General features: G+C 34.4%; 2 protein-coding genes across 4 annotated transcripts; one reads left to right on the top strand and one right to left on the bottom strand.

Annotated features, from left to right (window-relative positions):
- Positions 1–1,242: 1,242 nt before the first annotated feature.
- Positions 1,243–11,353, top strand: LOC105331136 (protein farnesyltransferase subunit beta). Of its 2 annotated transcripts, none has more exons than XR_004601214.2 (13): positions 1,243–1,398; positions 5,569–5,636; positions 5,967–6,051; positions 6,950–7,041; positions 7,251–7,300; positions 7,773–7,869; positions 8,407–8,490; positions 8,648–8,734; positions 8,983–9,112; positions 10,068–10,197; positions 10,329–10,469; positions 10,637–10,751; positions 11,019–11,070. XR_004601214.2 is itself a non-coding variant. In XM_011433216.4 (13 exons), exons 1-13 carry the CDS (start codon positions 1,303–1,305, stop codon positions 11,109–11,111), a joined length of 1,242 nt encoding a protein of 413 aa, XP_011431518.1. In that variant the 5' UTR covers positions 1,243–1,302; the 3' UTR covers positions 11,112–11,353. The 2 variants fall into 2 exon arrangements, 1 of the variants encoding a protein (XP_011431518.1); XM_011433216.4 differs by having other exon boundaries at positions 10,329–10,443; positions 11,019–11,353.
- Positions 11,354–16,000: 4,647 nt separating this feature from the next.
- On the bottom strand, positions 16,001–21,448 carry LOC105331135 (protein max). 2 transcript variants are annotated; one of them, XM_011433214.4, is made up of 5 exons: positions 21,291–21,448; positions 21,113–21,175; positions 20,311–20,445; positions 17,995–18,118; positions 16,001–17,005 (listed from the first exon to the last, which is right to left on the bottom strand). In XM_011433214.4, the coding sequence occupies exons 1-5, from the start codon at positions 21,327–21,329 to the stop codon at positions 16,851–16,853; spliced, it is 516 nt and encodes a 171-aa protein (XP_011431516.1). In that variant the 5' UTR covers positions 21,330–21,448; the 3' UTR covers positions 16,001–16,850. The 2 variants fall into 2 exon arrangements, with proteins under 2 accessions (XP_011431516.1, XP_011431517.1); XM_011433215.4 differs by having other exon boundaries at positions 20,338–20,445; positions 21,291–21,446.
- Positions 21,449–22,654: the final 1,206 nt, after the last annotated feature.

Here is a 22,654-nt window from a genome sequence, read left to right as displayed (position 1 = left end):
TCTCCTGAATTGAAATGAGCAATGGAAATTGACACATTAAGAAATTAACATGGCAGATGTCACGAATGACAGATGTCAAATACAGTTTAATTATCAATCTAATTATAAGCAAATATAATATGTACTTACAAATAAATACAAACAAAAAACTTTGTTTTAATCCAAGGAAATTGGCAATAGTCCTTCATTAACAGAGCCGGAAACTTGACAAAGGGCTGGCACTTCGCTCTCTACACTTTAAAGATTATCAGAATGACCAGAGATGCCAGAATTTAATTTAGACCAAACATACGAAACTCTTAGAGCTCATTTTCGTAGCTACTTAAATTTATTTTGAATTTTTTCGCAAATATATTTCTGTACTCAGTCAGTAACAAACCTAATAAGTGTTTTGTTTTTCCGATAACTATATCAAGTGACACATTTATTCACAAAAAGCGAAGATCTATAGACACATAAACCCATGTATACAAGTTGCCTAACATCTCGTCTAATTTAACTCATTTAAACTCGCCATCTATTAGATTGATCAATCCGATATATTTCTGTAGCTAGTCAGTAACAAACCTAATAAGTATATCAGTAACGTAATCTATGGTTTACAGATGTGAAATAATAGATTAACGTCGTAAGCTATATGTCTTTTTTTTCGTATAAAACTATAGTTTACAACCGTTAAACGTATAGTTTTTCAACTGTGAAACTATGGTTAGCTTATTTTTGTGAATTTAGCGTGGTATACATATATGCCCCCATGCGCGGATCCAGAAAATTTTTCCGGGGAGGGGGGATGTCCGACGGTTATTTCAGTTTGCCGGGGTCCGAGGCATATTTTTGTTATTTTTATAATGTTAAAGAAAGTTGAATTTTACAGGGGGGCCGGACCTCCTACCCCCCCCCCCCCCCACGCCCCCCCCCCCCCCCCGGATTAGGAGTTTCATGATTCTGGAAAGTTCCTGTTCCGATTTATTTTGTGGTTTTTTTTTTTGCTTGTCAAGATTTTTTCGATCAGTCTGGTCCCCACTTTCAAACACGCTGCTACGATGCGATCTTGCCTGTACCTAGATGTTATGAACCATGCATGTGCAGAATTATTAAAACATAACAACATTGCTGTAAACATTAACCAGCCTTTTTGTAACAAATCCCTCCACTGAAAATAACAAATAAAGCATGATCGTATTTTAATATGAAAACGGTAGTAGTTTTTGTTCCATCGGTTCCGAGTTTACCAGGCACCGAAATAAGCACGTGCCGCTTAACTCTTCAGTCAAAGAAGGTAGATAAATTGTGTAAAAGAAAATGGAAAGGTTTAGATGTTGCCATTCTCACGATTTTGCGATTGAGAAAGAAAGGTATAAGGAGGAAGGCTTGGAAACTCAAACATCAGAAGATCAGGTAACTAATGATGTTAAAACAGTCTGTGATTTGGAAAGTGGTATATAATCATTTGAGCAATCTACGATGTTTTGCCTTGCGGCAGAACACGTGAGTTAACCAGGTCCAGTACAATCACTAGATTTAGCTATGTAGCTTGATTTACCTACATAGCTTTATTTACCTACCTGAAGTAGGTTTATTTAGCTACTCAATCATACTTTTGTCTTAAATGGGCATTTGTACTAAAAGTCGCACTAAAGTGCAGCAGTAATTTTCAACTTTCAACTGATCTGAAAACAATTCATAAAAAAAATCACTCTTAAAACTGCTGCTCTTTTTGCGCAAATGCAGTCAAAGTTTTAAAAGTTTTGGGGCTATGTATAACTGTTTATGTGTTACTAAACAGCTATTTTCTAAATGGAACAACAAAGAAGAACAGTTCTGGTTAACATGATGATTGATTGGTAATAATTCAGCACAATATGAAGTAATCACACTTATCCATGCCTCATCGCACACAAGGTATCATACAGTTAATCAAACAATAGATATGCATGTGTTTCTTAAAACTGCTCAAATGCAGCGATGTTTTAACTATTTTTGCTCTGGGTTGCTTTTATAAAACTACACAGTACAAATATAGATTGACAGTTCCTTGCGACTTTTTGTCTGTTTTACATAAAATGCGAAATTGTATAAAGGTAGCTAAATAAACCAACTACAGGTAGGTGAATAAAGCTATGTAGATAAATCAAGCTACGTAGCTAAATCTAGTGATTGTACTGGACCTGTTAACAATCGAGCACATCAAACGAACCAAACTGGAATTTTTATGATAATGTAAATAGTGGATGCTGTTCTTCGTTGTGAATTTAAAATAAAGTTTTCGAATTTTTTATGAATTCTTAAAAGCTAAACGTTTAAAGACCTGTCACTTTTCAGTCCTATAAACAAAAAAGCTCTAGAAGTAGAAAACATAGAGAACTGTTTCACATGGTGGGGATTATAAACAATAGCGGTGCTGGATTTACCAGTGGTGAATACCAGTATCATACTTGCCAACCTCCAACATGTGAAAATCTGGTCATGACCAGATTTGGAAAGTAAAAAATCTGGTCATAGCGCGTAACGACATTCACGACATATTTATCATGCATTTCATAGGTATATACAATAGAAATAAGTGTTAAAACTTATGTGTAATACTTTATTGCAAAGAAGCATTTTAACTAACAGTTGCTGATTTTGAATTTTGTAAAGTGATCTGACACAGAAAATGGTAGGTTGTGTTCTGCTGAAAAAAAATGCAAAAAGAGTTTCTGCTACATTAAACCTTGCTTTTGAAGTCTGTAAATGATGGCATGAAAGTTGTAAGTGACTTGGAAGACTTTTGTGTATTAAAAAGCATTCTATACATAACTTAGCGTTTTTGAATGTTTAGTCAGATCATTTTCGGCACAAAATCCAATATTCAAATGTGCGATACATAGAACGCAAAAGCCTCGTTTTGTACTCGATTACTTTGTTTTACCTATGGGAATTCATTTTCCCAGATATGTTGATAGGTACAAAAATATCGTTTTCCTTTTGTTGGTTTTGATTCCGCTGGCCCCGATGAAGACCTTTTCTTATTGGAAGCCATCACACTTAATGATTTAAACCTTCGCTTAGGCAAAACAACTCACGATAATAATTACACTTAATGTGTCTGTTATAGCCATCGACATTGTTTACGCGTTACGAACATCCAAGCCCAGCTTAGGTTCATAACTGGAAGTCAAACTTGCAACGTAATTTACGAACCAAATCCGGAAATCGGGAGATTTTCGGGTTGTTCGACAAAAATCGGGTGAAAAGCATGACCCGATAATAATTACACTTAATGTGTCTGTTATAGCCATCGACATTGTTTACGCGTTACGTACATCCAAGCTCAGCTTGGGTTCATAACTGGAAGTCAAACGCGCAACGTAATTTACGAACCAAATCCGGAAATCGGGAGATTTTCGGGTTGTTCGACAAAAATCGGATGAAAAGCATGACCCGCCGGGTCATAAAAAATAATCGTGTGAAGGGTTGAAAAATCGGGTGTGACCCGACGAAATCGGGTCAGTTGGCAAGTATGACCAGTATTCCCTTTTCTTTGAAATACTACCGATTGTCACCAAACTGGTAATTACTTCAAAATTATACCAGTTTAAATGTTGTCTGGAATATGACATTTTCCTGGCTTTTTAGCTCACCTGAGCCAAAGGCTGGTGATGGGTATTCAAGTTTGTTCAACTGAAAGGGGAGATACCGTAATGTCGCGTGTATAACACGCACTTTTTTTCAGCCAAAATTTGATCAAAAGTGGGGGGTGCGTGTTATACATAGGACCAAAATTGTACCCCATTTTTTCAAGCCGTGATTCTTGATACCACGGGAGTAGTGACTGCCGATATAACGTGTTATGCAAATTGAATGAGTGTATACTAAATTTACTGCATCAGAAATACCTTATTCTTAATTTTTTTTCCCCCATGTATTGAAATATTTTTCCTCTCTTAACAATATTTCTTGCATCAAACAAGTTTAAATATCGCCAGTGTATTCGCCATTACGTAAGCAGCCACCTGTTGACTCGGCGCGTGGTCAATGTTTGTTTAACAATTTCCGGTGTCAGAAGCATGCACCTCTCTCGTGTCGGACTTCACAGGGTGTTTTCAAGTGCATGTAGATAAGCAATTATTCTGATTTTATTAAACTTAATTACTTTGTGTCCCGTTATGCAGTTAAACGTTATTGCTTTACATAGACACTGCTAAAATTACATCGATCATTTGTACGACTTGATAATGACGATATACGACATACGTACGTTTCTTCACAATGTTTATTTAAACAACAATCATACAGTAGGGTTTGACTATAATTAATCAATTAAATCATTTCTGGTTTATGTCTGCAAACATTATTACTTTTAAGCACTAAGCTCGGTTGCCGTTCTTCTCTACGTATGATGATCTTCTACTTCTCCGATGTTGTAAGAAACTCTTTACGAAGTGTCAAATGATATTTGATACCGCCCATGTAAATCGTGCCGTCCTTTTTAATTAAAAGTGTAAGAACTTTGACTCTAATATCGCTTTGGGCAATGTTCCGATCACGAAATTACAGTAATTACGCTTGAGTTAAAAATTCATCATTAAACATCGATAGTTATTTGGGAAAATGGCGGCCGTCGATTTTCATCGTCTGTGCTGTGTTCCGATCTCAAAATTAAAGAAATTGCGCATGGATTATAAAATTAACATGAAACATCGATAGTTTGGGGGGAAATGGCGGCCGTTGATTTAGCCATTTTTTGGGTGCGTGTTATACATAGGACCTGCTGTTTTTTCGCCTTTTTTTGGTCAACTTTGGGGGTGCGTATTATACACCAGTGCGTATTATACACGAGACATTACGGTAATTAAGATTCATTGAAAATTTGTTGGTATATTTCAAAAATCTTCTACTCTAAAACAATAAAATCCAGAAAAGCTAAAACTAGTGTGAAAGCATCCTCAGGTAGTGTACATTCAAATTTGTTCAAATCATGATCCCCAGAGGTAGGGTGGGGCCACAATGGGGGAATCAAGTTTTACATAAGAATATAGAGAGAAAATCTTTAAAAATCTTCCTCTCAACAACCATAAGGCCAGAAAAGCTAGAACTTGTGTGAAAACATCCCCAGGAAGTGTAGATTCCATTTTGTTCTAATCATGATCCCTAGGGATAGATTGGGCGACAATTGGGGTGGGGGTCAAGTTTTACATAAATTTAAAATTAAATAACATAGAGTAAATCTTTAAAATTTTTTTTCTCAAAAACCATATGGCCAGAAAAGCTTGAACTTGTGTGGAAGCATCCTCAGGTAGTGTAGATTCAAATTTGTTCAAATCATGACTCCTGGGGGTAAGGTGGGGCCACAGGGGGGAGGGGTGGGGGTTCAAATTTTGCATCGGAAAATTACATTTGTCCACAAACATTTTGGACAACCCTAGCGTATTTGAATTAGCAGTCTGAAAAGTGACTTGGATGGTTCTAATAAAAATATATTTCTGCTAAATCAGGTATATTTGTTTTAGATGCATCAAGTCATTATTTTACATGTGTAATTTGACAAGCTTTTTTAAAAATGATTTATTTAATATTTTATTACAGAAAAATGTTGAGGAATCGATATCACACTATTTCAAGTATTTTGCTGTCAGAAGCCATGCAGAAAAAGAGTTAGTATTATTCACGAACAGTTACTTAAACACACAATCACAAAATCTATGCATATTTTCTTTAAAATTGTCTTTTTTTCTGAACATTTTTTAATCAAACTATGCATGTGCCTAGCCCAACAACAATAAAAAAAAATAACTCTCTATCTAATGTGAAAAAAAACAACTTATGTGTGGTTGTGATATATAAAAAAATAATTAAATTTAAATCAGATTTAATTCAAGACTTAAACGGTGGATAGAAGTTGCTAGTGGAGACAATTTGTTAAGCAACATTCCATACAAAAACAGCAGCGTCTTTTTGAATGGTACCAATATTCATATTCCTAGGTCATTTGATTTGCCATCTCTCAAGAGAGATCAACACCTTCTCTTCCTGAAGAAAGGGTTACAGCACCTGTCCAATTCTTATGAGGTAGGTGATGTAGTAGTTGTTAATTACTAGTAGTGTACATAACGAGCAAACATATTTTGATTTATTTAGTAATCTCATTCTGGAGAGTTTATTGATCTTAAATTTAGTATGGAAGGGAGAAAAAAGAAAGTTATAAAGGTTCTGTTTTTCAAAAATAGTATAGTGTAATCTAAAAAATAAGGAGGAATTTGCATTTAACAACACACAGAAGAAGAAACACACTTGTCGAAATATATTTTTAGTGATTCACTAGGTTAATGACTTGAAATTTATTAGTGAAGATCCAGAATGGGTCTAAATTTACAAAGATAATCTCTTGACTTGTTTCTGTCAAAAATTGCACTATGAGTGATTCACACAAAGTCCATTTTTCACAATTGTATTCAATTATTTATGTAGCTCATAAGTAAAGGGAATTTAAAGTAAATATTAATTTAAACTCTAATACTTGGAATCATTAGAATTTGTGGTGGCTCAATTTTTGTGGTATTCGTGGGTAGCCCTTCCCAATGAATTTACATCCCTGACGAAAAAACAATCTTTGAAAGCTTAGTTTTCTTATTAAAACTGAGAACCGATGCATCCTCACAAAAAAGCAAAAAAACCTACAATCCACGAAAACTGGCCTCCGTGAATTAAATGATTTCACAGTACAGTTTCATAAAGTCTATCCAAATGAATCAAGTTACAGTAAAACTCATTTAGTACGAACACGGATATTGCGAATTCACGGATACAGCGAAGTCATCTTGGATCCCCAGCTATGTAAATTTAATTAATTTCTTATACGGTTATAACGAATTACGGATATAACGAAGTAAATTCTTAGGTCCCAGTGACTTCCTTATAACCGAGTTTTGCTGTATAAAGTTTTTGATGTAGTGCCTGTTTTTTCCAGTGCCTGGACGCCAGTCGAAGCTGGTTATGTTACTGGATTCTTCACAGTTTGGAGTTACTGGACGAACATGTCTCCAACGATGAAATCACACTGTAAGTATGGGACCGGCTTCATTTGTTTGGGTTACTAGTAGTTCAAGTTAATAAATTTATTATGAAACATGGCCCCCATAGTTTGTTTTAGAAAAATTAAAGTATGTCAGTACATTTAATATTGTACAATTTATTCTTTACAATTTACAGTTTATTAATTGAAGAGTATGATGTTTTATATCATTAACGAGGATGAAATGACTTTGTAGAATCTCTCAGTTTCTGAAAAGATGCCAGTGTTCCAGTGGAGGTTTTGGAGGTAAGGACTAGTGATTGGGTTCAAGTATTGTATACTCTGTCCCAAGATATTTATGCAGCACAATTGGACAATTTTTATTTACACATGTCTGTGAAAGATATGCAATTGAAATTGATGAAAGGAAAAATATCCAACTTATTGGATGAAAATCATAAGTACACTAAACTAGAAATCCTCCATTTTATAGAAATATTAAAAAAAGCTTTGATTGAACTAATCTTCCTGATCCCACCATGTTGGGGTTGTGTTTTGAATCATCTATATTTCAGTAATCTAGAGGATTACCTGATCATCCCTACAAATAAAATATTGACTACCGTTCGTTATTATGGATAAAAACATACTGAGAGGATAATCATGTCAGTTTGATTTCATATTGAGAGTACAGTGAATACTATGTACATGAATTGACATACATGTATCTGCATTTATCATTTTCCTCATATAAAACGTTGCACCTTTACCCCTGCAGGTGGCCCCGGGCAGTATGCTCATTTAGCCACAACCTACGCCGCAGTGAACGCTTTGTGTATTCTGGGAACAGAGGACGCATTCAAAGTCATCAACAGGTCAGTTCAGTGAGTTTTGTCAGTGATAAAAAACTGATTGGAAGTAGTTTATAAAGAGATTTTCTTGTAGCACTTTTATGTACATGTCCAAGTAAACATGTATGACAAGTGTCTATAAACAAAAATTGTATGGACTAATTTTTACTCTGAGAGATGATATTAAAAAGAGCAGTATGTTTTAATATCTTAATTCTGACTCAGCCAGGGAAAAGTATTACATGTATTTATTTGTACTTTCATACACTAAACAGTATTTTTGTGCAAAAATTTGAAATGCTTTAATTTATATAACTTGGTCATAAACTTTGATATCATTGAGCTGGGTACTGGTGGTTTACACAAAATTGAAAAAATTAAAGTTAGGAAAAGAAATCCTGAACATGCTTTATTAGCAAAACATTTTAAAATTCCATACACCTCAAGTCTTCAAGTTTCAAATTATTTTGTATACCATATTTTCTAAATCTGTACAGCCAAATTAAAATTTCTTAATGATATAAATAACAGTAAGTTTTAATATGAAGACTTTTTTTCCAGGGAGAAACTTTACTCATTTCTGATGAGAATGAAAAATGGAGATGGGTCTTTTAGAATGCATGAAGGGGGAGAGGTTGATGTAAGGTAAGGAAATAGTGGGTGTTGTACTTTTATATGTAGATCAAAAATTGAGTTAAAATACAATAATATGATCAGTTTTATGGATTTATTTGATAAAATTATTGAATTTTGTTGTGTCGCTAAACTTTCTTGATGAACTAAGATGTTGTGGTTTTTAAAGGGGAGCTTACTGTGCTGCAAGTGTAGCCAGACTGACCAACATCGTCACCCCCGAGCTGTTTGACTGCACTCCAGAGTGGATCACAAGGTCAGTATACCCCCATATTTACGGTATATCAGCAGCCATGTTCTATTTAATGAAAGAAATTTTGTTCATGTAATGCAAGGCCACCCACTAGATGTTATTTATGCTTATGTATAGGAACAGATGAATAGCTGTCATTCATGTGTTCACATGTAACCTGTTCTTTCATGAATTTTTTATCAGACAAGAGTGTCTTAAGATCCTTAATTCTTGTAAAAAATTAAATTAATTTGATTTGCTTTGATTTGCAGCTGTCAGACCTATGAGGGAGGATTTGGGGGATACCCAGGACTGGAGGCCCATGGAGGGTATTCCTTCTGTGGACTAGCTGCACTAGTCATTCTAGGACACGGGAAGCTGTGTAATGTGGAGAAATTACTAGTGAGTTACATGTGGTTCATAAGATCAATATACTGAAAATTGAAATACACAGGTATACACAGACACCATACAACTTTACATGGTCACAGTGGCCCGATTTGAATGGGAAAGCATAAAATATAACTTTCATATGTACCGTATATACTCGCCTATAAGTCGGATTTTTGGGAGTAGAAAATTGAGTGAAAAGTGGGGGTCCGACTTATAGGTGAGACATGGTAAAAAAAAAAATTCACAAGGGAAAAGTAAGTTATATTTCTTTTTAAATAATAAACAGATAAATGCATTGAACCTGTGTTCATAAAAAGAAAATTCAAGCAGTCAGTTTTTCACACCTAAGGTGATGATAGATATAGGGGTCATGTCACCTAAAACAACACAAGCCAACACCCCAGTTTTAGGGGCTAATTACCAACCTAATCAGTCAGTAACGAAATAAATCACTATCATAAAATTTTCAATAGGACTCTATTTAAATACCTGGTAGTTTTGAAGCTATTAACAACTTGTAATTAGTGTTATAAAAAATAATGGCATTTAAAATCAAAAGTTATTAACATCATAGACCCATGATAGAAATAGTCTAGAAGCAATTATGGGGTGAAGAAAGGACAATTTTTTTTAGAACTCAAAACATGTATGATAAAATGTGGTATTTATTGAGAGTATCTGTACATCAATTGTCCTGAAAAAGTGACCCGACTTATAAGGGAGTCAACAGCAAAATCTTCAAATTTAAGCTGGAAAAGGGCAACCGACTTATAGGCGAATCGTACTTATAGGCGAGTCTATACGGTAAATGCAAAAATTCAATCAGCTTCCTTATTTGGTTATCATTTCTGTTAATGAGACATTTCAAATGCTAATTAATAAATAATTAATATCATATCATTGATGAATAAAAAATCAATTTATTAATAACATGAGTTGCTGATATTGGACAAAACTTTTACAGAGATGGACAGTTAACCGCCAAATGCGGTATGAAGGTGGATTTCAGGGGCGTACCAATAAACTAGTGGATGGTTGTTATTCATTCTGGCAGGGTGGAGCCCTTCCTCTTATCCATATGGTACTTGCTCAGGGTAAGTATATTGGATTCAGAATTTTTAAGGACTATCTGCTTTCTGTGAACCTATGTACATGTAATTTAACATACTTTAATATGAACCTCAGATCCAATGTACCATATGAAACATATGAGATTTGATTTTAGAACACAATGACAACCTTAGCTCGGAAAAGTGGATGTTTGACCAGGATGCCTTACAGGAATACCTTTTATTATGTTGTCAGTATGCAGGGGGAGGACTTATAGACAAGCCAGGAAAGTAAGGAGACCAGATCATGCCACAAAGTACACACTAATGAACACTCTATCTTATCATTTGATGCAGTATTTTATGTGGTAATTGCTTAATTTTTAAAAGATTCCTTTAAGAATGGTAGAGGAGCCACTTCGTACACAATACATTTGTATTAGTTTTGATTTGTTAAGCTTATTGAGACTTGTATTTTTGCTAGGGCTCGGGACTACTATCACACCTGTTACTGTCTGAGTGGGCTGGCTATTGCCCAGCACTTCGCAGGCGGAAAGATTGCCCACCTGAATGTATTAGGAGATCCTAGGAATGAATTGGTAAACATTTCACAAATTTTAACTCTAGCACTATTTAGTATGTTAAAAAATCTTTTATAGGCATTTGGTTCTCGGTTTAATCCTATCTAATGTGTCATATGAAATGAAGAGATATTAAATGTAACATGTATATTTAAAACTTTTCCCAATCAGCCCTTTTACAATTTTATTAAACATATACTTAATCTATCATAAGTTGTATATCTTTGTTTATTTCTTGTATTGGGAACCTGGTACATACTCTGCAGTTATTATTTTTCCTTCCAGAAACCAACCCATCCAGTGTTCAACATAGGAATAGAAGCCGCAACGCATGCTACCCTCTACTTTGAAAAATTGCCTGTACCATCCTCACCTTAAATCATCATTGTCTGTATCATTTTTGTTTTATTTAAAGAGGCCCAACTTTTTTTATATCCATTCCACCATGTTTAGAACTGAATGTTGCAATCATTAAATTTTACCAGATAAACTCTCCTTGCTCCGTGGCATTATGAACAAGTACATGTATTTTTTAGCATAATAAGTGCCATAAAACTTGTGCTATTGTTGTGAACTGTGACATTTTCTGTTGTCATTGATGAATAAAATCCAAAACCATGGACTGTATCATCTTTTGTCACTCCAGTTGTTCAGTTTTTTTTCGTTTTCAAACCTTTGAAGAATTTATGGTGTACTTTGTACAAGTTGAAACAGTTTTACCTACATCTTGATACATTTGTAATTACCGGAAGGATTTGTGTGAACATTTGTAATGTACTAGTAATGGTAGATTAGGAAGCAATAAAAGCTGTCACAAATGAAAACTTCTTCATATTTTATAGATCCAATAGTAGACCTGACATCCTGGCTGAAATAAAGATTTAGGAACCAGACTATTACATGGTTTAATATTTAATAAAATTTATTTATAAATAAAATGTACAGTCTCATTAATTTCACACAAAATACTGTTCAACATTTTTATGGAAAAAAGTACATTAATTTACAGCAATTATTATTTTTTTTTTTGCATTTTCTGACTCCATGACTATAAGAAAAATATCTGAGAAATTTTCTTGCAATTTAAAATTTTAGAGGTTAAATAATATGATAATTTATAACAAAAATAGAATACCGGTACATGTAACCCAGTTATACAGCATGTGACAAAAATTGTACCTAGTAAAGAAGTCCACATTTGCAAGGTCTTTTTAAAACTGGTCTCACAACACATGCTCTTGTATCATAATACACAGACATGACACAATCTTGTATCAGAAATTCATGATGACAATTATCACCTTTGTATCAAGAATATATTGGAGATATAATACAGTCAGATATCACAACCTTGTATCAAACAGATATCACACACCCTTGTATCAAACATATAATAGATATCACACACCCTTGTATCAAACATATAGATAGCACACACCCTAATATCAAACATAGATATCACACACCGTAATTGTATTCTCAAACATACAGATACCGCACACCCTTGTATCAAACATAGACATCACACCGTAATTGTATTATCAAACATACAGATATCACACACCCTTGTATCAAACATAGATATCACACACCCTAATTGTATTATAAAACATACAGATATCACACACCCTTGTATCAAACATAGATATCGCACACGGTAATTGTATTATCAAACATACAGATATCACATATCCTTGTATTATAAAACATATAAATAGCACTCGTCCTTTTGTCAAACATACAGATATCATACACTCTTGTATCAAACATACAGATACCACCCTTGTATCAAACAGACATCAAACACCCTTGTATAATAAAAAGATACAAATAGCACACACCCTTGTATAAAACATACATATATAACACACACCCTTGTGTTAAGAACATACAAATAGCACACACTCTTTTGTCAAATATAAATACAAGGTGTCAAGTATAGATACAAAAACACATACTTTTTTATCTGGGATACAGATATCAAACACTTTTTTTTATAAAGGATACACACAGACACCACACACTTGTATCAAGGATACATCCAGAAACCACACGCTTGTATCAAGGACACACAGACACCACACACTCTTGTATCAAGGATACACACAGACACCACACTCTTGTATCAAGGATACACACCAACACCACACACTTGTATCAAGGATACACACAGACACCATATACTTGTATCAAGGATACACACAGACTCCACACTCTTGTATCAAGGATACACACAGACACCATATACTTGTATCAAGGATACACACAGACACCACACACTTGTATCAAGGATACACACAGACACCATATACTTGTATCAAGGATACACACAGACACCATACTCTTGTATCAAGGATACACACCAACACCACACACTTGTATCAAGGATACACACAGACACCATATACTTGTATCAAGGATATATACACACAGACACCACACACTTGTATCAAGGATTCATACCACACTCTTGTATCAAGGATACACATAGACACCACACTCTTGTATCAAGGATACATACAGAAACCACAAACCCTTATATTTCAGACAACATATACCCTTATATAATGGAACACACATACACCACACACCTTTGTATCTGGGATTCTAACAGACACCACAAACCACTGTATCTGGGATACACACAGACACCACATACTAGAACCTTTGTGTTATGGATATAAACACGGACATCCTTGTATTACTGATACACACAGACACCACATACACTTGTATCTTGGATTCACATAGACATCACACACTCTTGTTTACCCTAATATCTGGGATACACACAGACATCTGATGCTTTCTTGTATCAAGGATACACACAGTTACTACATACCCCTAGATCTGGACACACTGGCATTAAGCACTCGTTTATCACGGATAAGCACGGATACCACAGAACTTATATCTTGGATACAAAAATCACTAACCCTTGTATAATGGATACACTTACACCTGACATAGTCTAGGAGCTGAGGTTAAAACAGACATTACACAATCTAGTATAAAGGATACATAGACACACCATGCTCTTTTATACAGGATGCACACAGACACCACATACCCTTGTTTATAGGATATACAAGGACACCACACAAAGTTGTATCTGGGATACACAAACACCACAAACCTTTTTCTCAAGGATACACACAGATACCACAACATTGCATCCGACATCACATTCTCTTGAATCTGGGATACACACAAGCATCACACATCCTTGTATAAAGACATCATACACTTGTAACTGGGATACACAGACATCACAAACCATTGTATCTGGGATACACAGACATCCAACACCATTGTTTCTGGGATACACAGACATCCAACACCATTGTTTCTCGGATACACAGACATCCAACACCATTGTTTCTGGGATACACAGACATCCAACACCATTGTTTCTGGGATACACAAACATCCAACACCATTGTTTCTCGGATACACACAGACATCAAACACCCCTGTACAAAGGACGCCCACATACACCATGACCTTGTATCTGGGATAGAATCACATAAACACATCACACACAATACATAAACACATCACACACAATACATAAACACATCACACACAATACATCTACTCCAAAGATTCTTTAAGTCTGATAACAAAAGAGCACTTAGAAAATGTTTACATTTGTTAAAGGAAAAGCACAATGCCCATTAGATCCCTAGTATTCAGAATATACTGTTAAGTATAACTACTCTTTAAAGAAAATTGTTAATTATTTTTCTCTTATAATGAAGGTGTATATACTATTATATATTCTTGGTGACTTTATAGAGACCTGTCCCATATGTACTTAAAATAAGCCATCAAGCACTGTAAAGGCATAAGTTTGATTTTAAAATTCCCAGTTTATGACTATGAACACCCTACATTCAGTACATTTATAAACAAGAGAAAAGCTGTCAATGTGACAGCAAACCGGGTTTTCTTTTATGTGAATTATATCCATAATCCATGTCAACACGTATATCCAGTGAAATGGAGTACCCTATATACAACATTTTGCATAAAAATGAACAAGTTCAAAAGCTGGTATTTTTTTCATAAATAATCAGAAATCAAAATCCTAGCAATATGCACACCTCTGATATATGTACAATTGATCTGCAAAAGAACAACTTCCTATCTTGAGAACTGTAGGAGGAGTTATCCGTACAATGAGGGTACCCTATATGCAATATTTTGCCAAAAAATGAACAAGTTCAATAGCTGGTATTTTTTTCATAAATTATCAGAAATCAAAATCCTAGCAATATGCACACATCTGATATATGTACAATCGATCAGCAAAAGAACAATTTCCTATCTTAAAAACTGTAGGAGGAGTTATCCGTACAATGAGGGTACCCTATATGCAAAATTTTGCCAAAAAATGACTAAGTTCAAAACCTGGTATTTTTTCGATAAATTATCAGAAATCAAAATCCTTGCAATATGCACACCTCTGATATATGTACAATTGATCTGCAAAAGAACAACTTCCTATCTTGAGAACTGTAGGAGGAGTTATCCGTACAATGAGGGTACCCTATATGTAATATTTTGCCAAAAAATGCTAAGTTCTAAATCTGGTATTTTTTTCATAAATTATCAGAAATCAAAATCCTAGCAATATGCACATCTCTGATCTATGTACAATTGATCAGCAAAAGAACAATTTCCTATCTTAAAAACTGTAGGAGGAGTTATCCGTACAATGAGGGTACCCTATATGCGAAATTTTGCCAAAAAATGACTAAGTTCAAAACCTGGTATTTTTTCGATAAATTATCAGAAATCAAAATCCTTGCAATATGCACACCTCTGATATATGTACAATTGATCTGCAAAAGAACAACTTCCTATCTTGAAAACTGTAGGAGGAGTTATCCGTACAATGAGGGTACCCTTTTGGCAGCCGCCCGCCCGCCCGCCCGCCCGCCATTTTCACCATTTTAATAACCGGATTTTTCCGTTGGAAAACCCGGTTAAAAAGAAAGGACAAAAATTGAATTGCACTGTAAAAGTTTGAATATGAAAATACATGTATATGCAAACTAAACGTTGACATGTATAGTACATTTGTTGATTACTTCTGGAAAACATCCCTCTACTTGTATCCTCATTTCTCCGATTGGAGGATATCAAGAGTTAAATATACTCTCCTGTTCTTTCCTTGTTATCATGATTATATATATATAGTGTAGATCTCGGGCCTTTCTCCGTGCCTTGTATGATAAAACAGAATCAGATAACAACACCAGTATGAATTAATATTTATTGCTACACATGACATTAAACAATGATGAATGGGTAACAGGCATAAAATGAAGATGTATGTAAACTGCTATAACATGTTAACAACACACTTCGACATCTGTATTTTATAATAATGAGTTGGATTTCAGTGGAGTCCATATTGTCTTTTACATCTTAATTACAGTAGTTTTTTAACTCTAAAGGGCCACTTTCTCCCTGAAAAATATTCATCTTTGTTAAAAAATCTTCTAGGTGGGATAATAACATGGGAATATCACAAATTTCAAATAATTCATAGTCCTTTGATATACGTAGAATTGAGGCATTTTTGTAGCACTTGATATTTATACTGGCTGTAAAAACTGCACATAAAATATGTGTGTCTAGTGGCTTAATGTTCACTTCCCATTCCAAAAGCCTGTCATATAAGACACAAAATAAACCTAATGTAAAATGATTGGAAAAACAAATAACTGGTTATATGATTTAAAACAATGAAAAGTCTAGTACATTTCACATATATGTCTTTATATCTTTGTAGAAAAAAGAAAAAAAAAAACAAAACAATTTTTTAAATAGTCCGTATTTCTGTAATGAGGTTCATATGAGATACCTTTTAAAATCAGTTTTGTTCACGGCAACTCATTTCCATCAGTGTAACACACATTATGTTAAAACATTTATTAATAGTTCGTCCCAGATCCACAGCGAAATGATACAGCATAAGATGATATAAAAACTTCCAGACATGCATGCACCAATTAACAAATTAATCCTCTAGTACAGATGCACTGCTGATTGACAGATCATCATACACAATTTCTTCTTGCACTGCTGACTATAGAATTCCAGGTGTTAATCTGATGTTTTTAATTTTTTACGGCGTCCATGACTGATTTCTCCATCTATGGAGCTTTCAGATTCCGACTCCTCAAAAGCTCCAGCTTGCGCATTCACAGCCGATGACACTGCAAACTGCCCTGTAGTTTTAGCTTTTTCCAACGCCCTAACTGTAAGAAAAGGGAATGATACATATAAAATGAAACCAAATGCTTTATAAATCAAATCTATCAAAATAAAGAAGATATTTTAAGAATTTTCAGATCTTTAACATATAAGTAATGTAACCCTTAAGCAATCTTCATAAAAACTCAGTGGCCAAAGTCAGTGTCTGCCATTCTATTTTAAGCAACACTTTTTAATGATTAAATAGGGCCAGCAAATATGTGAGTGGCCAGTTATAAGGTCATGCACTTGATTTTTCCCCAACTTTTAAATAAAATTCCTTGAATTTTTTTTATATACCATAGGACTTTAGATATCAGCTTGAGTTAATAAATGTACTGTATCAGAAAATTATATTACGTGTCTAGATCACAGGAATAGAAGGAAGCAAAGGCTGTATCTCTGAACAGAGATTGGACAGTCTCTGAACAAGTGCAAGGACCAACTCTTCACACAAAATTTTAAGGCCACTCTTTCTTTTTTTTTTTATTTCATAATCAAGCTTCCAGCATTTGTACACCCACTTAAATGTACTTCCTCATCCATGAATTTCAACTTTATATACTACAGTACTCATTTCTAAAAACAAACACAAGATTTCAGGGGTAAACTAATATCTGTGCTCTACAATTCAAACATTTTAAATTCAACTAATACATAAAGATCATAAAAATTGATACTCATGTGCAAGTGTTTAATTTAATGCAATGAACTTTGGTTTTATTCAACGATAACATTATTAAACAATCAAGGTTAGTTTATCATAGGCCCAAGGCAAGCTGTATTTTTATTTTATCAGATATTGATTATGATGATAATTTATTTTAAACAGTAGGTACCAGGAAGTGATACAGGGATAAGACCACAATGAATCCCATTGATCTTATGAAGATAAAAGCCTGCAGTGTCAAGCAATCACATGCGGATATGACATTTTTGTAAATTGTTTTATTTTCAATTTAAAATAAAATGTTTACAGTTAAATTTAACTTACTTTGCTGCTCCAGAATAGCATTATGTTTTTTGAGATCATCTATATCTTGTTGATGGCTATGATTTTTTCTTCTCATAAATGAAATGTAGTCAGCTGCCTTTTTAAGGATTTGAGCTCTGGATACCTGTTGACAATGAATTTTGAATTTAATATCCATCTACTTCAAACAACTACATGTACTGGTATGCACAATGTCAAGAATATTAATACATGTAGTCACAAATATTAAATGATTTTTTTCTTCAATAAAAACTTCAAAATTGCTTTTCCCACAAAAATATGAATAACAAACTCCAACTACCATGATTACTAAACTACATTGTATAATTTTGTTCATTCAATGAGCTGGGGCTTTACAATAGAACACAATTCTATTCTAAACTGAAAATTGTGGTCCATATTGCTAACACAACAGCAAATGCAGAAATACAATTGGTAACAAGAGAAAAGCTGTCAATGTGACAGCAAACAAGGTTTTCTTTTGTGTGAACATTATCCATAATCCATTTGTCAACTTTGAATTGATAAACACTACCTATCCAGAGAAATAGGGTACTCTATAATATATGCATTATTTTGCCCCCCCCCCCCCAAAAAAAAAACAACTTAGTTAAACAGCTGGTGCTTTTTTTCATAAATTATCAAAAATTAATATCCTAGTAACATGCACACCTCTGATATATGTACAATTTATCTGCAAAAGAACAACTTCCATAATGCAGCAATATTATGCTAAAAAATGATTAGGTTCAACAGGTGGTATTTTTTATCCTAAATTATCAAAATTCAAATCAAAGCAATATGCACATCTTTGATATATGCACAATTGATCTGCAAAACAACAATTTCCTATCGTGAAAACTGCAAGAGGAGTTAACTGTACAAAAGGGGCTTTATTAAAGTTCCCTTTTGGCAGCCGCCCACTCGCCTACCATTTTGACCATTTCAATAACCGGGTTTTTCCTTTGGAAAACCCAGTTAAAAATAGACATGAGTATTGAATGTTGAATAAAATTTTTTACATTACTGTCAACCAACCTCTTTTCATAACTTTATTTCATGATTTACAAAAGATAAAATTGACATGATAAATTTTTAACACTGAGCCTAGGTTCATGATATACAGAGCCATTTGGGACTGACTAATAAGGAAAAAATAATGGGGCCAAACACATTTTTATAAAACATCGCCAAATTTTATGCCTGGTGAGTGAAAGTTCATAAACAGTATATATACAACACTAGAACAAATAAATTTCTAAATAATATTTATATTCAATAGATTACAGTTTTTATACTCATTTACAAATATAAACAAGATGGGCTTAATTACTTGTTAGTCAGCATTTTTTTGTCTTGGAGTGCAATTCAAACCATATCTCAGTTCAATAAAGCCCTCCCCCCCTAATGTATGGTTTCATTTTGACAAACACTTGCATAATTCTCTTTAAATTGGGGATTTTTTTTTTCCATTTCTTTCTGATCATAAAACTTGCTGTCTCTCCTTGCCTTCTTATTGCCGTTGAGACCATAATTAGCTGCAGGTCTGTATCTCCCAGTCTGAAAAAATTCGGATGGACAACCTGGGAGCTACAGTGCCTCCTATAGTAAAAATCTGCAATTTACTACAAAAAATGCGCTAGTTTTGGTCTGATTAACCTTATTTCCAAACACATTCTGTACAAATAATTGATTCCAAAAAAATTCCTCTTACGTTTTACTACAGATATCGTCACTTCACTTGCCTCTTATATTCTTTTAAACACCATCACCAAACTGGTGATCAGTCCCGTAAAGTGAAGTGGAGCAGTTTGTTTACACGTGAAAATGGCGACTCCTCTCGATCTCAACGTGAATTTAATATTCTTCGTTTCCCAAAGTCAGTTAGCATATTTAAGAGAAAGTCTGAGGCAAGTAAAGTGATGATATCATTAGTAAATTTCCTGAAAAATTTAATAATACTGTTTTCACAGAATTTGTGTGCAGATAAGGTTAATCAGTCCAAATCTAGCACAATTTTTGTATGCCGTAAATTGCAGAGTTTTACAATGGGAGGCACTGTAGCTCCCAGGTCGTCTATCCGAATTTTTTTAGAATGGGAGCCACAGACCTGCAGCTAGATCATAATATGCTATGAGTTCAAAGGACATCCATAACCCTTTGGTTCTTCAAGTCTTGCAACTTGCAAATTGCAAAGGGAGAATTCAATGAAACAGATGTGTTTCATGCACTGTAAATTTTAGACTACTTGACAATCAATAAATAATAAATGTAAGTAATGAAAATGATATTCCTGTAACACACTACACAAATTACCTTCTGGCTTGTCCCCTGCAATCCTACCTTTTCTCCTTGCAGTGCTGGCACAGAGTCCCTGAGACTGTGAAAGCTATCTTTAATGTGGTCTCTGCGCTTTCTTTCCAACGCATTATGATGAGCCCTTTTTTCAGCCTAAAATGACAACATTCTTTGTAAAGAAATACATAGGAATTATTGATACATACTTTCTTATAAAAACTAAATATTTTCATCAATAATAAAGAATCTAGGAACAGCTCTACCACATACAGGGTGATCAATCCATGTCATATTGAAGGATACTAGATATTTCATATTGTGTAACCATGGACATGAACATTACCTAATAAAGCATGTAAACTGAACATCCTTATTTATTACGTGACTAGCATACATTCATTGACGCTAAATACAGATAATTTAGGGATGATATAACATTGATCAGCAAAAGTTAAAATGGTTTATCTTCTAGTTCTATTGACAAAGGTCAAAAAACTTATTTAAGTATTATGGGTGGAAAGTGGCCATGTATTGAGCTATGTTGTAACCCTGGGCATCAACCTTTAACATTTTGCAATATTTATGCACTTAAATTATTTTAAAATTTCTATAAGTAACAAATGCTTAATCGCTTATTCATTGTCGTGCAACGACCATTTGGTTAGTGAACCCATGGATCACGTGTTCATGTTTGCCAACAAACTTGTGGACATGCGCATAAGACAACATGGCTACCAAGCAGACCAAGCCCTTCAAGGAAAAATATATGTACTTAAACAAAATATGCATCCTCATATTGAAATAAAAAGCGATATCCAACCTGGCTCATAAACTGCGTAGCAGTCCCATCATTTAATGATCCCCCGAGTTCGTCGTCTTCTTCCTAATTGAAAACGAAAACGAGACTCATACATTAACCTAAAACGCAATCATGGTTTCTTAAAATACGGTGAAGTAATTACTCAGAGAAGCTTTTTAAACGATGATTGGAAACTTACATCACTTTCTATTTCCACTTCTCTATCCTCATCGCTCATGGTTGGCTTATACGCCCATTCAATTCAATCTCTCCTTCTCCCGACGATAGGTCAATATGGCGTCAACAAACAATGCCACGAGATCGTCCCACGTGCGACTTCCGGCTACATGCTGGGCTTATTTGTCGTAAATTTCATTAACCATTTTTATTCAAAATTGTTTTAAAACAAATTTAAACTAAATAAAATGGATTGGTTACATGTACAATTAATGCCCTAAAGGTAATGTGAATGTACAATCTTTTGCGACATCTTTGACCACGCCCACGATTTCTGTATTAATATTCATGCAGGGGCATAGTCCTGCTCTACGAAATGTGGGACAAGACTTCATTCGACAGAGCAGGGACTTCTAGCTACTTAATGCTATTGGTAATAAAGAAAAATTAAAAGTTGACAATTAACGTTTTACTTACATCTCAGGCACGTAGCATCGTATTTGAAATTTTCAAAGTGTGTGTGTGTGTGGGGGGGGGGGGGGGGGGGGGCTGGCGTAGAATATCTATAACTTCAATATTATTTCAATTTCACTCCTAATTTCCTTATTTTCATATCAATTTTTTACATACTACAAAAAAGAGGGGGGGGGGGTGGGGTGGCAACTCCTTGATAATTCAAATTTTTATATGTAAATTTAAAAAAAAATTCCTGCGAGAAAAAGCGCGACACAGACGAGAAAATGCCTTCTTTGGTGATTCATGCAGGATATATGCAGGTGGCAACATTGCAGGAAAAAAGGCGGGTTACTGAAACTGACAGGACTAAAATAAACCCGTGCCTTTTATTGATTGGTTGAAACCTTCAGCAACCTAGGAAATATCACGGACTGCACGAAATAATAATGATGATGTCGGACCTAAATTCCCATAAGAGACGATTTGGCTGTTTCTTTTATCTATTACTGATGTACATTAACAACAATTTAGTTATTTTTTCTTACCTTCTATCAGTTTATTAATTTGTTGAAAGATCGATGTAAATAAAAACAATAAAATCCTTTCTTTGATGATTCATGCGGGTTATGAAGGTAGCGATCATTGGAGAGAAAAATTACATATAATCCACTAACGCGGGTTATCTAAAATTCCGTTCGTTTTTGGGTATACGTGTATTTCTGTGTATTGTGTGGTTAGGGCCGGGTGGATCAAATTTGTTTGTGGAAATAGAATGGACACAAAATCCGTGGCTTGAGACGATGGGTGGATCTGTGTGCGTTGAGGTCATGTGACATAGTCATATAAATAGTAATTGAGCGGGTTTTATGGTCATTCCATCGGTTATTGGGACTTAGTGTAGGATAGTGATGGCCACCATTTAGTTATTAC

This window comes from Magallana gigas, chromosome 6 (genome assembly GCF_963853765.1).
Source record: "Magallana gigas chromosome 6, xbMagGiga1.1, whole genome shotgun sequence".
NCBI lineage: Eukaryota > Metazoa > Mollusca > Bivalvia > Ostreida > Ostreidae > Magallana > Magallana gigas.
Note: the sequence above shows the minus strand (reverse complement) of the source record. Positions and strands in the feature narration are given on the sequence as shown.

What these genes read in the sequence shown, in the direction of transcription:
- LOC105331136 (XM_011433216.4), top strand. Translation starts at nt 1,303, where the DNA reads ATGGAAAGGTTTAGATGTTGCCATTCTCACGATTTTGCGATTGAGAAA. An exon ending in CCATATGGTACTTGCTCAGG is followed by an intron (nt 10,198 to 10,328) that starts GTAAGTATATTG and finishes ATTTGATTTTAG; the next exon opens with AACACAATGACAACCTTAGC. An exon ending in GAGATCCTAGGAATGAATTG is followed by an intron (nt 10,752 to 11,018) that starts GTAAACATTTCA and finishes TTTTCCTTCCAG; the next exon opens with AAACCAACCCATCCAGTGTT.
- LOC105331135 (XM_011433214.4), bottom strand. Translation starts at nt 21,329, where the DNA reads ATGAGCGATGAGGATAGAGAAGTGGAAATAGAAAGTGAT. An exon ending in AAGTGGAAATAGAAAGTGAT is followed by an intron (nt 21,176 to 21,290) that starts GTAAGTTTCCAA and finishes GTTTTCAATTAG; the next exon opens with GAAGAAGACGACGAACTCGG. An exon ending in TGCTATTCTGGAGCAGCAAA is followed by an intron (nt 17,006 to 17,994) that starts GTAAGTTAAATT and finishes CTTTTCTTACAG; the next exon opens with TTAGGGCGTTGGAAAAAGCT.